General features: G+C 37.6%; 1 protein-coding gene across 1 annotated transcript; it reads right to left on the bottom strand.

The window, feature by feature from the left end:
* Positions 1-4,090: 4,090 nt before the first annotated feature.
* LOC123261392 (phosphatase and actin regulator 4A-like) lies at positions 4,091-5,134 on the bottom strand. Its single transcript, XM_044722986.1, has one exon. The coding sequence runs from the start codon at positions 5,132-5,134 to the stop codon at positions 4,091-4,093; it is 1,044 nt and encodes a 347-aa protein (XP_044578921.1).
* Positions 5,135-12,686: the final 7,552 nt, after the last annotated feature.

Below are 12,686 nucleotides of genomic sequence, written 5' to 3'. Positions count from 1 at the left end.
GCTAGGAATTTTGGAGTTATTCCGAAAAAACACTTTTTTCGGTTTTCTTTCGTTCACGATATCTCTCAAACGAATCAACCGATTTTGACCGGACTGGTGGCGATCGACGTGGTTTTTTGAGGTTAAGAGCTGATTAGTTTTTGGAATTGAACCTTTAAGCCGTTTAAAAGTTATTCCAAAAAAACCACATTTAAAAAAAATTTTTTTTTCAGTTTTTTTAAGATTTCTCAAAATCTATTGATCTTAATCGGTCCAAATAGTTTTCAAAATCTAAGTTTGGTCAAGCCCTTTCGAATGGCACCAACCGTGATGAAATCGGTCGAGCCGTTCAAAAGTTATAAGCGGTTCACATACTTTCACACACACACACACACACACACACACACACACACACACACACACACACACACACACACACACACACACACACACACACACATACATACAGACACCGTGACAACCTCGCGGGGATAGTCAGGGAAGCTTCCTGTGACCTTCAAACGTCGAGATCTGATGAAAACTCGATTTTTGCAAAACGGGGTGAAAACAATAACTTCCCGATTTTTGAAAATCTTCGATTTTCTTAGCGGGAAGTTAAAAAGGGTAGAAAATAAAAATGATAAAAATTCGTCAGAAAAAAAAATTACACTGAAAACTTGCGACAGAGACGCAAGACCGAGCGAGAGCGTCAGCCATCTTGTCCCGCGCGAGAACCCTGAGTAGAGGACACTCAAAGTCGAAACAAAAGTCTTAGTTCGTTTAAAATAAAATAAACTCAAGTAAAATAAGTTTCAAGAGACATAAAATAAAATATAATAGAATAATCTTTGGTCATAATTTCACATTTGCGATGAAAATAAAATTTAGTAAAAATTACCGCTGATAAATGGATTAAATAAAATGGCTCAGAATTAAATTAAATAATTTGGATTAAATACAAATAATTTAGGAAGAATTTAAGTTTACTCAATTATCGGAATTAAATTTAAGTTTGCTAAAATAAAGATTAAAACTATTTAATAAATTCTCGGACATTATGAATGGATTTAATCCTCGATAAAATCGGAATTGTAATTTGGATAATTATTGTTGTAGAAATTGAAGATACGGCAGTAATTTAAATAGTAGGAATTTGTTATTTATAATTAGGAAAATGAATTCAGAATCTTAGAAACATTAATTAGGAAAATAATTGGGATTCCAGCGTTATTATTATTGTTATTATTGGAATTGGAATAGAGTGTGTTTGTGTGTGAGTAAAGAGACTATCTCGGTTTCATGGTATACTCCTCTGGCACATGATTAAATTTTCTCGATCTTCTTTAAAGTCGTACTGAGTGAGGTTCGCGCCTAATCCGGTGTTACTCGCGTCAGTGTATAAGCGATAAGGGCGATCTGGCTCAGGCAAAGCTAGTGTAGCCGCTTGTAACAAAGATTTCTTAGTTTCAATAAAAGCTTTTTCTTCAATGTCAGTCCATTTCCAATCTACATGTGTACTGGTTAATTTATTTAGGGGACCTTGAACTTGAGCAATATTTTGAAGGTGTTTGTGATACCAATTTACAAGACCGTTAAATCTACGTAGTTCCTTACGGTTAGTAGGTCGCGGATATTCGGCTATTGGTTCAAGACGCGCTGGGTCTGGACTCATGCCTTCTTCATTAATTATAAAGCCTAAAAATTTAACTTTGGAACGTCCGAACTGACTTTTTTCTTCGTTCATTTTAAGACCAGCGATTATAAAAGCTTCAAAAACAACTTGTAAATATGACATATGTTCCTCTTAAGTATTACTAATAATAATCCAGTCGTCTAGATAAGCAAAAATTTTCTCTTGGGCGCTGGGTAAATATTTTCGAGCCTTTTTCCAAAGAATTTGCATTACGATTTGGAGGACTTGGTCAGTAAGGGCTTGATAAGTACTAGGGGCGTTAACGAGTCCGAATGGCATACGAATCCATTCAAATTGGCCTCGACCATTGACACAAAATGCTGTATAGTGTCGACTATTTTCTTCAACTAATACTTGATGAAAAGCATCGCTGAGATCGATAGTAGAAATAATTTTTGCGCCTCGGAGGCTGGATAAAATTCGGTGCATGATCGGTAACGGGTACGCTGATTGTTTGGTCTTTTTATTTAAAGGGCGATAATCGATACACATGCGCTAGGTATTATTTTTCTTCGCGACCATAACTGGTGAACGAGCCCAGCTACTATTCGAGGGTCGAATATATCCTTTTTCGAGTAATTGGTCAACTTTTTTGTATAATGATTTCATTACTGGCTGACTGCGTCTGTATTAATTAATTCGGCGGTTTTATTTTTGTCAAATTCTACCGCGAGGAAATTACTTAATTCTGATCAATCTGATGAAGATAAGGCATTTAATGTTAGCGGTTTAGTTTTATTTGTGCGGGAACGAAATTGATGTTTTGTAGAATTACCGCCTAAGTACCAAGTGGCGATTTTCGATTCTACGTGAACGTCTGCGGACTGCCAAAAATCTAGACTGAGAATAACTGGGGTTGATAGTCCAGGTAATACACTTAACCAGGTAAAAATAGTTATTACGTCAAGTTCTACTTTAAATGGCGCGCCTCCGCGGGTGTATGTTGAAGCAGAGTCAGCTAATGTTACTCCTACGGTACTAGTGGGGTCCGGGCTTAACTCCTGAAGTTCATTGCCTTGGATTCGGTTATACGCGGTTTCAGAAATGTAACTTCGTTCGCTTCCGCTGTCTAACATGGCTTCAATGTGAAAAGGTCCTATAGTAATATCGGTAATCATGCGGCTTACGAGCGTTGGTGCCTGCGTATGCGATAAATATGTTCGATTATGATTATTGGGACCGTGTATTTGCATGAGACAGTCGGGTGTTTCATCATCGTCTGATTTAATTTTTAATTCCGGTAAATCAATGGGAAGCTCCGACTCCGAGTCTGATTCGTAATCAAAATCATCATAATCTTCGTATTCAGAGTCTGATATGTTTAAATGTGGCGCAGTTGTTTAAATGTTTAAATGATACTAGTTTTACAGTTGTCATTAGTTGGCTCTACAGAAATATTAACTGCAGTAATAGATAAAACGTGTGTTTGACTAGCTGTTTCAGCAGTACTGTTTGTCTCTACTGCAACGGTTTTGGCCCTGGCTGCTGTAGAGGGATACACCAGGGCACCTATTCGTTTTTTGGCTCCGGGTTTCTCGGTAACGGTGGTAAACCGGCCCTAGCCCGAATCTCGTCGGTCGTTTTCGCGCAACACTTGTCAGCTGTATGTCCATGACGTCCACAGCGTGCACAAGGTGCGGAAGATAGCGGTGGAGAGAGTGTTTTTTGTAAGTTCTCAAACATGCCTTGTATCGTGGCCTGGAGATTGTTTATTGAAGATACGATCACGTCTGAGGTGTCGCTTTTTGGGGTTTCTTTACGCGAATTAAATTGTTTATTTGTTGAAACCGCGTCTAAAGTTGTTTTTTCATTATTCTCAGTAATTGACGCGTCTTGATCAGGATCTACATCGGTAACGGCATTCATTCACGTTCTTGATTTAGTGTAATTCTGATTTTGTGTTTTCAATTTACTCGGTTGTTCCGGTTTAGGTGGATTACAAGTATCTATAATCGATTTCCATGCGCCAACGCGTTGGTATAACATTGAATAAGTATTAATACGTTCTTCCGCAAATTTAAATAAAAATTTGGAATTAAATTTTTGGATAATAATTTTTACTTGTCGGCTTTCGGGTAATGGCTATTCTAATTGAGCCAACGCGCTTTGCATTCGATTAATAAATGCAGCTCCCTGTTCATCGTCAGCTTGTCGATATGAATAGATTTCCTGTAAAAAGGTTTCGTCTGATTGGTGAGTTTGCCATACTTTGAAGTGTGTTTTAAAGACTGACCAGTCGACAAATAAATGCTTATTCTGATAATACCAGTCTAAAATATTACCAGTTAAAGTTGAAGCTACTACTGGCCTAAAGTTGTCCAAAGGTATATCATTACTGACCATTCGCTGTTCTAATGTCTTAATAAATTTTTTGGCGTCTAACTTTACAGATGAATCGCGTGGAGGGAAAAATACATTTCATGATTTCGCAGTTTGGCAAATGTCATTAGTCCGTAAGGGTGCAACTGTACTCGGGTACATGTACGAGTGGGCAGCGCTTGGGACTATGCCTGGAATAGTATATGTGTATTGTTGTGTCTGTGACGCAGGCACATGAAAAGAAGCGATCGGTGCTGTATAGGTGTGTGTCACATGTGGTGCAGTAGTGTGTGACTGTACGTGTGTGCTTGGTACGTAATATGGCACCGGTGGTGCTGTATAAGTTTGAGTTATATACGGCAACGTGGTGTGTGATTGTACATGAGTCGCTGGTATATGCTGAGGCATCGGCGGTACGAGTGGTGGGGCAAGCGGCAGCGGCGCGTACGGTAAACGCGCAGCCCCACTGAGCGTCGAGCTTTGTACTGTAGAGAAGGGAGGTATACTCGGAGGAGGAAACCGAGGTGCTGGCGGCACGGAGTAATTTCCCGCTGATAAATTTGAACTAGGGAATAATTCTCGTGGCTGAAATGCGTAGGTGTCATTGGCAGGATTATTATTATTATTTACTGTGTCGGACATCGTTCTAGCTAGAGTGCTAGCGAAGGGTGGCATTAACTGAAGATAGGCGGCTTTCCAAGCCTCTGCTTCAGATCTTAGTTGTCTAACTACTTCTTCAACGGTTTGCGTAACAGTATTTGTATTTTCAGGGTTTTGTGCTCTACTTGTATTATTATTATTATTTGAATCTATCGAGTCTAACGAATCGTGTACTCGACTTGTATCATTACCGCTTGTATCTGCGGGGTTTACTAGGTCTTGTACTCCACTCATGTTATTATGAACTGCTTGAGCGGGATCATTATTGGTGTAACCGGTACCGTTGTGTAGGTCGTTTCGTGAATTGTCTAGTCCCAGTAAATCGTCTGATAATTGTGGATGGAGACTTGAACTGGGGGCTTGAGTCGGATTAAAATTTAATAAATTCTGGTTAGATACCACTGGAATAGGATTTTGTGGGATCTGATTCGCATTACTGCTGACGGGTGCCGGAAGTCGATTCGTTGGCGTACGAAGAAACATTTTGGATAATTAATATTAAATCTTATTTAATTATTTTCCGAATGGATTAAATTTTGAGGGTATTATTTTATAATGATACACCTGACAAAGATTTTTAACCCTAAACCTTCTCGGTGACGCATTCAAAATTAATTTTATAATCCCGAATTTTATTTAGTGAGTATTCGATACTCGGTGTTATTAATTTAATCCCTAAATTTTAACTTCAATATTATTCAGTTTTATACTCGTAATAAATAATATTAATATTATAATTATCATTGAAATTCGAACTGCAAGGTTAAATAAAATAAATTATTTTAACGGCGATATTTGATTTTAATAATAAGATATTTTTACTATATGTTTATTTTCAAGAATAAAATTAAATACGAGATTTAGTTTCGATGGTAAAATACTTTCTAATATTTATTTTAGATGAAAGATTTAGTTCTGACTCGACCGGACAAAAGATTTGTTTGTTTTGTAGCCAGAGCGTGCAACGTGTTTATAACTTGCGACCTGGCACACAAAATATACTTGACAATAGGCTTATAAAGATCTGTATACTGATAAAGTTATGACTAAAATAATTTTTCTAAGTTTCCACTGAGAGCACTTCTCAGCCAATACAAAGCAAATAATGTCGGTATAAATGTCTTTACAGAAATTAGGATTTTATAATTTTCGTATTTATACGTACAATAGAAATGATTTTAATTTATGACACTTAAAACTAAATGAATTGTCATGAAAACGTGAGAATTTTTGTCAGTTCAGAAATTACTTTTAAGATTAATTATAATATAATTTAAGAATAATTTGAACAGCGTCCCTGTTCGAGCGCCATTGAAACACTAAATTTTTCTTTATTTAAAAATTTAATTATTTAAGTCAATAAGTCCTCGCGGATAGGCAAATAATCACCTAAATTTCATAAAATGGGATACGCTGCTCTGGGATGTTCCGCTCCCTGACTACTGAATGTGTTAATCTTTTTATGATGATTTTATTCTTTTGACAAAAGTTCTCACCTGAGCCAGTTAATTTATTTTACTTACTTACAATATTTTTGCTGCAAAGATGACCCTTTATTCCTTGACTGACCCTCTGATAAATTATAAATAATAGTGGTAATAGATGTTGATAGTCTCAACAATGAATGATGATCGGCGACAAGAAATATTATAAAAACTTGATTTTATTACACCGATTCAACACTTTAAACAAAACTTATAATATCTCGGTAACGTAACTAACGAAATATTTATAAAACAGAATACTTATACTTAAAATTATAGCTGATGGAATAGTAACAATAGTGAACGTGGTGAGTAATCACCTAATATAAAAGTGATAATATTAATAGAAAATAATAAAGAATATTATATTAAACAATAAACTTTTAGATTAATTGAGATTTTGGTGAGTAGTCACCTAATAGTAGTATAGTAGTATGTAAATTTTTTTGATTATGAAAAACCTAGCGTGGTGGTTAACACCGGGGGATAGATCGAAGTGTCGATCAATACTCTAGGTTTGAGGTTCGTAACCGTTTTTTCCCCTCCTCGTGTCGTCCTGTGACGTCACGGGAGCTACACATTAATTTAGCGAGCGTCGGTAACGAAAATTTCGGGTGGTAGTTCGTCAGGCTGATAAAATCGGGACATTTGTAGTGTCTCAATGTATTATGTCAACGATGCAAAAATTACCATTTAAAGAAGTTAGAAAACGAGCATCAAGACCATTATAAATAATACATACGGACACGATGGGTCCAATAAAACCAACCTCACACCCAGGACACAAAAGTTTTATTAGTGTGTACATAGATGATTATTCCAGATTAGCTAGAGCATATGCAGTAAAGACTAAAGTTGAATCAGGAGAAACATTAGAAAAGTCTCTCATATCTACAAGAAATTTACTTGGTAAAGATGAAAAAGTATGCTACGTTAGAACGGATCAAGGAACAAAGTTCACTGGTGGAAAATTTCTAGATGTTTTAAGAAAAGAAAAGATAGAATTAGAATTAACACCGCCTTATACCCCTGAACACAATGGAGTCTCTGAAAGATTCAACGCTACGTTACAGAGGAAAGTCAGAACCTATATGCTGGATTCTGGTTTACCCAAGAGCATGTGGGAGTTAGCCGTAGATGCAGCTGTTCACTCATACAATCGAACACCACATAAATCTATAGATTATAATGTACCATTGATGAAATTTAATAAGAATGAAAATTATCATTTCGACAAAATTAAAAGATTTGGATGTATTGGATATATTAGAATTCCAAAACCAGAGCACAAGTTCAGTGAGAGAGCAATCAAAGCAGTCATGGTGGGATATAAACCCACAGGATACTTATTATGGCATCCCAGTACTGGAAAATTTCTAGAGTCACGACATGTTAGATTCAACGAAAAACTAGTGTATAAAGATGTATATAAGAATAAACAGACAGAAGAAACTGAAGATGAAATCAGTTGGAAGTCAGATGAAAATGTACCAAATAACCTAGAAGACAAAATCAACGTAGACAAGGAGAAACCGGAACAAAGAAAAAGGGGCAGATCACGTAAAAATCCACTAGAACCTAAAAACTCAAAAGAAAAGAAAATTTCATCAAAAGAAAGCAGACCATGTACTAGAGGTGAGATGAAAAGAAAGTTAGAATCTGAAAAGGATAAAGATAGAAAATTGATTGAAAATATAAGTTTTGCAAAAAGTGTCAATGTGTCTGAAGATCAATCTAAGAAGGATGAACAAGAAATGATAAGTTGTTTAATTACTTCCTTAAACAAAGGACCAATCAATTACGATGAGGCAAGCAAATCAAGCGAAAGATGTAAATGGATGAGGGCCATTAAGGATGAACTGGATTCGATAACTAAAAATGACGTCTGGGAAATCGTAGATTTGAAAGAAGCAAGTAAAACTGGAAGAAAATTAAATATCATTGATTCAAGATAAGTAGTTAAAAAGAAAGTAGAAGTAAATAAAGATGTACTTTATAAAGCACGACTAGTATGTCGAGGTTTTAAAGATAAAAATGATTATGATTTAAAAGATACATATTCGCCAGTATCTAGACTATCACTCATACGATCATTACTTTCAATAGTAAATAAATATGATCTAGAGATCTGTCAATATGATGTGGCATTTCTTTATGGAAATTTAGATGAAGAAATTTACATGAAGATTCCAGAAGGTCTAGACGTAGATAAAAAAACAAAGCAAACAAAGATACTTAAATTAAAGAAATCTTTGTATAGGTTACAAGTAAGTCCCAAGAAGTGGAATATTAGATTCAATCAAGTCGTAAAAGAAATTGGTCTCGAAAATGATTTACATGAGCCATGTTTGCATACTTGGAGGAAAAATGGAATCGTAGCTGTATTGATAATTTATGTAGATGATATTCTAGCAGCTAGCAATGACCAAAAGAAATGAAATGAAATTGGAAATCATTTATGCAAGAATTTTGAGATGAAAGTTCTTGGTGAACCTAAGAAATTTCTTGGAATTGAAATAGAAAGAAATAGACAAAAAAATACATGGTGTTAAATCAGAGTAGTTATATTGAAAGCATTTTAAATAGATTTAAAATGACAGACTGCAATCCTCAGAACACCCCAATGGTTACCAGACAAACTGAGAATAGAAGTAAAAGAAGAAGATTGGACGAGTTAGAATCATCTGAACATGAACAATCATCGATCACCAGAAAAGCTCCATACAGAGAGGCAATTGGAAGTCTTATATACTTAGCAAATAGAACTATACCAGATATTTCTTTTGCTGTACATTACTTAGCTAGAAAACAACTAAGTGCTACCGAAGATGACTGGAAAGATGTCAAAAGAATTTTAAGATATTTGAAAGGTACAGTAAATTTAAACCTGAAATATACAGGTAACTCAGATGAACTAGAAGGTTTCTTAGATGCTAGTTTTAGAGATAATGATGACTCCACGTCATCCGGAGAATACATTATTAGACTGTTTGGTGACGTAATTGCCTGGAGAAACCACAAACAAAATTACGTTACATTGTCAACTTGTCAAGCAGAATATTTGGCAATGAGTGATGCTTGTCAAAAGATAATATCTCTAGATAAAGCAATTAGATTTGTTATTGGAAAAACACTATTTCCTACAACTATTTGGTGTAATAACAAGTCAGCAGACGACTGCACTAAGAAAGATAGAAGTCATAAACTTAAGATGTTTGATAATAGCGTAAATGAAATTAGATTAGAATTTCTAGAACGAGAGAAAACGGGTAGTAGAAAGCACATGGCAAAAACCCATGGTGATTTCATTAAACAATGTGTTAATGAAAATAAAATAAGAGTTTGTTGGATTTCTACAAAAGAAAATCTGGCAGATATACTAATTAAGCCATTACCTGCAGAACCGTTTAGATATTTAAGAGATAAATTATTAGATTAAATAATCAGAAGTTATTTAGAATTTATTGTAATTATTATTTCACTATGTTACAGAAAAACCTACTGACAAAACGAAGTAGCGCAATGAAAGCTGGACATAAGAAAATGGAGGGAGTGTCAAGAGTACACGAATTTTCAAGTCCATTCCATAATTATTATTTAATTTATTATTTTTATATTTGTATTTGCCGCTTAAAGCGACAACCAAGTTATTATTGTTTTGGATGAGTTGGCGTCGGTCTACGCGTCGCTTGACGGCGCATACGACACACTCTCCCACTCGCTCGCTGTGGCTCGCTCACTTGTTGGTCACTTGGCGTGCTCTCGTGTTACTACGTAGTTGCGACTAAAGTACTTTTTATGTACTATTAATATTATAATACTTATAAATTGATATTAAAGATTGCTAAGAAGTTATTGATATTTATTAGATGTTAATAAAGATTAGATTCAGTCAATCCAATTATTGTGTTGAACATTTATTCACTTCCCAACAAAAATTCCTTAAAATTTAATTAACAACGTGGATTATTAAGTCCGGTAATTTTAGTTAGTTAAAATTAATTGATGAATTTTAATAAGAGTTATTTGTTATTTAAGAAATAAAATTACGAGTTCAATTGGAATAAATTTAGACGTCGAATGTTCCTGAGAATTTATTTAATGTTGAGTGTTAAAGTCGGGATTGATTTGGAATAAATTCAAGCGTCGGTTTTTAGTTTAGATTTTGGAATTTATTTTAGTCTTGAAAATAATTGATGCTTTAATTGTTAGCTAATGACTGAATCGTTTTAAGTAGATTACGTTACCGTCAACAACAGCGGAAGTGAAGCAGGTTTTGTCTGGATTCAAACCCCCACAACCTACTTTATGAGCGTCTATCTCTCACCTAACAAAGGGATGAGTGTGTTCCGACAGAAACTGGCAAATATAGAAAATGCGGTCACTAAGTTCAACGGCGAAGTAATCGTAGCCGGAGACTTCGACGCTAAGTCGGCTGAGTGGGGCGCTGCTTTCTCCGACACCAGAGGTAACGAGGTCGCTGACGTCGCGGCTAGACTCAACCTCATAGTGCTGAACCGGGAGCACCACGACCTTTAGAAGAACAGGGTCCCAAGAGTCCATCCACGACATTTCGATGGAAACTCCAAGGACTGCCTACATAATCGAAGACTAGACTGTATCCGAAGAATACAGTGGCAGTGACCACCAGTTTGTGACATTTAACCTTGGATTGGCATCTACTCCGGTTTCACAACGCGACCTTTCTAAGCGGAAGTGAAATTCCAGAAGGTTTGATCCAGAGCCATTGCGAGCTTCACTTGCACGAAGCTGGTCTATCCTTCAGAACAACCTGACTCCGGATACCTGCAGCGAGACGGAAAAGGCAGTGCTAAATATGATGGAGGAGATTATTGCCGCATGTGCCGCCTCTATGCCGCGGCTGAAAAATAGGAGTTTCCACAGGCCGGCGTACTAGTAAAAGCCATTAAAGCAAGAAAAGCGATATTGTGAAAACAGATCTGTAATGATCTTGACAAGGACATCTGGGGCAGAGCCTACCAAATTGTCACCAAACGACTTGGAAAGGCTTCACCAGAAGCGCCGAAGTCTCCTGCCTTAATGGACAGCATTGTAGCGGAGCTTTTTCTTAAACACCCGCCGCGGGAGAAGAAACACTACAATAAAAACATCGAAGGAACACCCTTCCTAACTAAGGAACTACTAGACGCGGCCAAGTCACTCAAAATAGGGAAGGCACCTGGACCTGATGGCATCCCGGCAGCGGTGATCAAGATTGTAGCCCTGGAATATCCAGACATACTCCTGAACACCTACAACGCATGCTTGGCAACTGGCACGTTTCCCGTAGTCTGGAAGCGGCAGAGATTGGTTCTCTTAGACAAAGAAAAGGGAACCCCCGTAACACCTTCGTCGTTTAGACCACTCTGTATGATAGACATTGCTGGAAAACTGCTCGAGAAGCTCATACAAGGGAGACTTCGTAACGACATCGACCGTGCTGCAGGTTTTGCCACCAACCAGCATGGCTTCCGGAAAGGTCGTTCGACAGTCGGAGCGATCGAGAAAGTTATAAAGACAGCAACACAAGCTTGGTTTGGTAGCCTTAAAGCTCGTAAAGTATGTCTCCTCCTCACGCTAGATGTCAAAAACGCATTTAACAGCGAAAATTGGAGAGATATTTTAGATGCTCTGGAGCACAAGTTTGACGCGGAGCCAGAGAATCTGGCACTATTCGACAACTACCTGGAGGAAAGAAAGCTAATAGCGTAAACTACGGAAGGCCCACAAGAATACGCCATAACAGCTGGCGTACCGCAAGGCTCAATAACGGACCCCGATCCATGGAATGCGGACTACGACGAGCTTCTTGAAATCTCGTTACCAAAGCAAGTAGAGCTAACGGGCTTTGCAGACGACGTTGCGGCCACGATAGTAGTAGACAGCGTAGAAGAGGCCAAATTACTAGTTCGGGAAACCATTGACGCCGTCGAGACCTGGCTTGATAAACACCACCTGAAACTAGCCAAGCATAAAACCGAGATGGTTGTTCTGACACGTCAAAAATGGTTCCCAAAACCATTCGCTGTGGACATGGAAGGAACAACACTGACGTCAACAAGGGCCCTGCGCTATCTAGGAGTAATGATAGACGAGAAACTATCTTTTCACGAACACCTTGACAGTGCATGCAAGAAAGCCAGCAAGACGGTGTCTAGCCTAGCAAGAATCATGACCAACACTATGGGACTAAGAACCAAAAAGAGAAGAGTTTTTCTAGAAGTAGTCCACTCGGTACTGCTTTATGGAGCAGAAATATGGGTAGACATATTGAAACAGAAGACCCACCGACGAAAAATAGCGGCAGTGCAGCGGCGAGGCACTTTCAGGGTTGCCTGCGCCTATCGAACGGTTTCCGAGGCGGCTATAGTGGTCATTGCGGGAGCCGCACCCATCGACCTACTCACGTTTGAGAGAGCGAAACTCTATGACGCTAAAAACACTGACGAAAACATGAAGGATGCAAGAACAAGGATAAAGGCGGAAACGCAACAAGAGTGGCAGGACCGATGGACATCGGGAGAGACGGG

Source organism: Cotesia glomerata, linkage group LG3 (assembly GCF_020080835.1).
Source record: "Cotesia glomerata isolate CgM1 linkage group LG3, MPM_Cglom_v2.3, whole genome shotgun sequence".
Taxonomy (NCBI): Eukaryota; Metazoa; Arthropoda; class Insecta; order Hymenoptera; family Braconidae; genus Cotesia; species Cotesia glomerata.
Note: the sequence above shows the minus strand (reverse complement) of the source record. Positions and strands in the feature narration are given on the sequence as shown.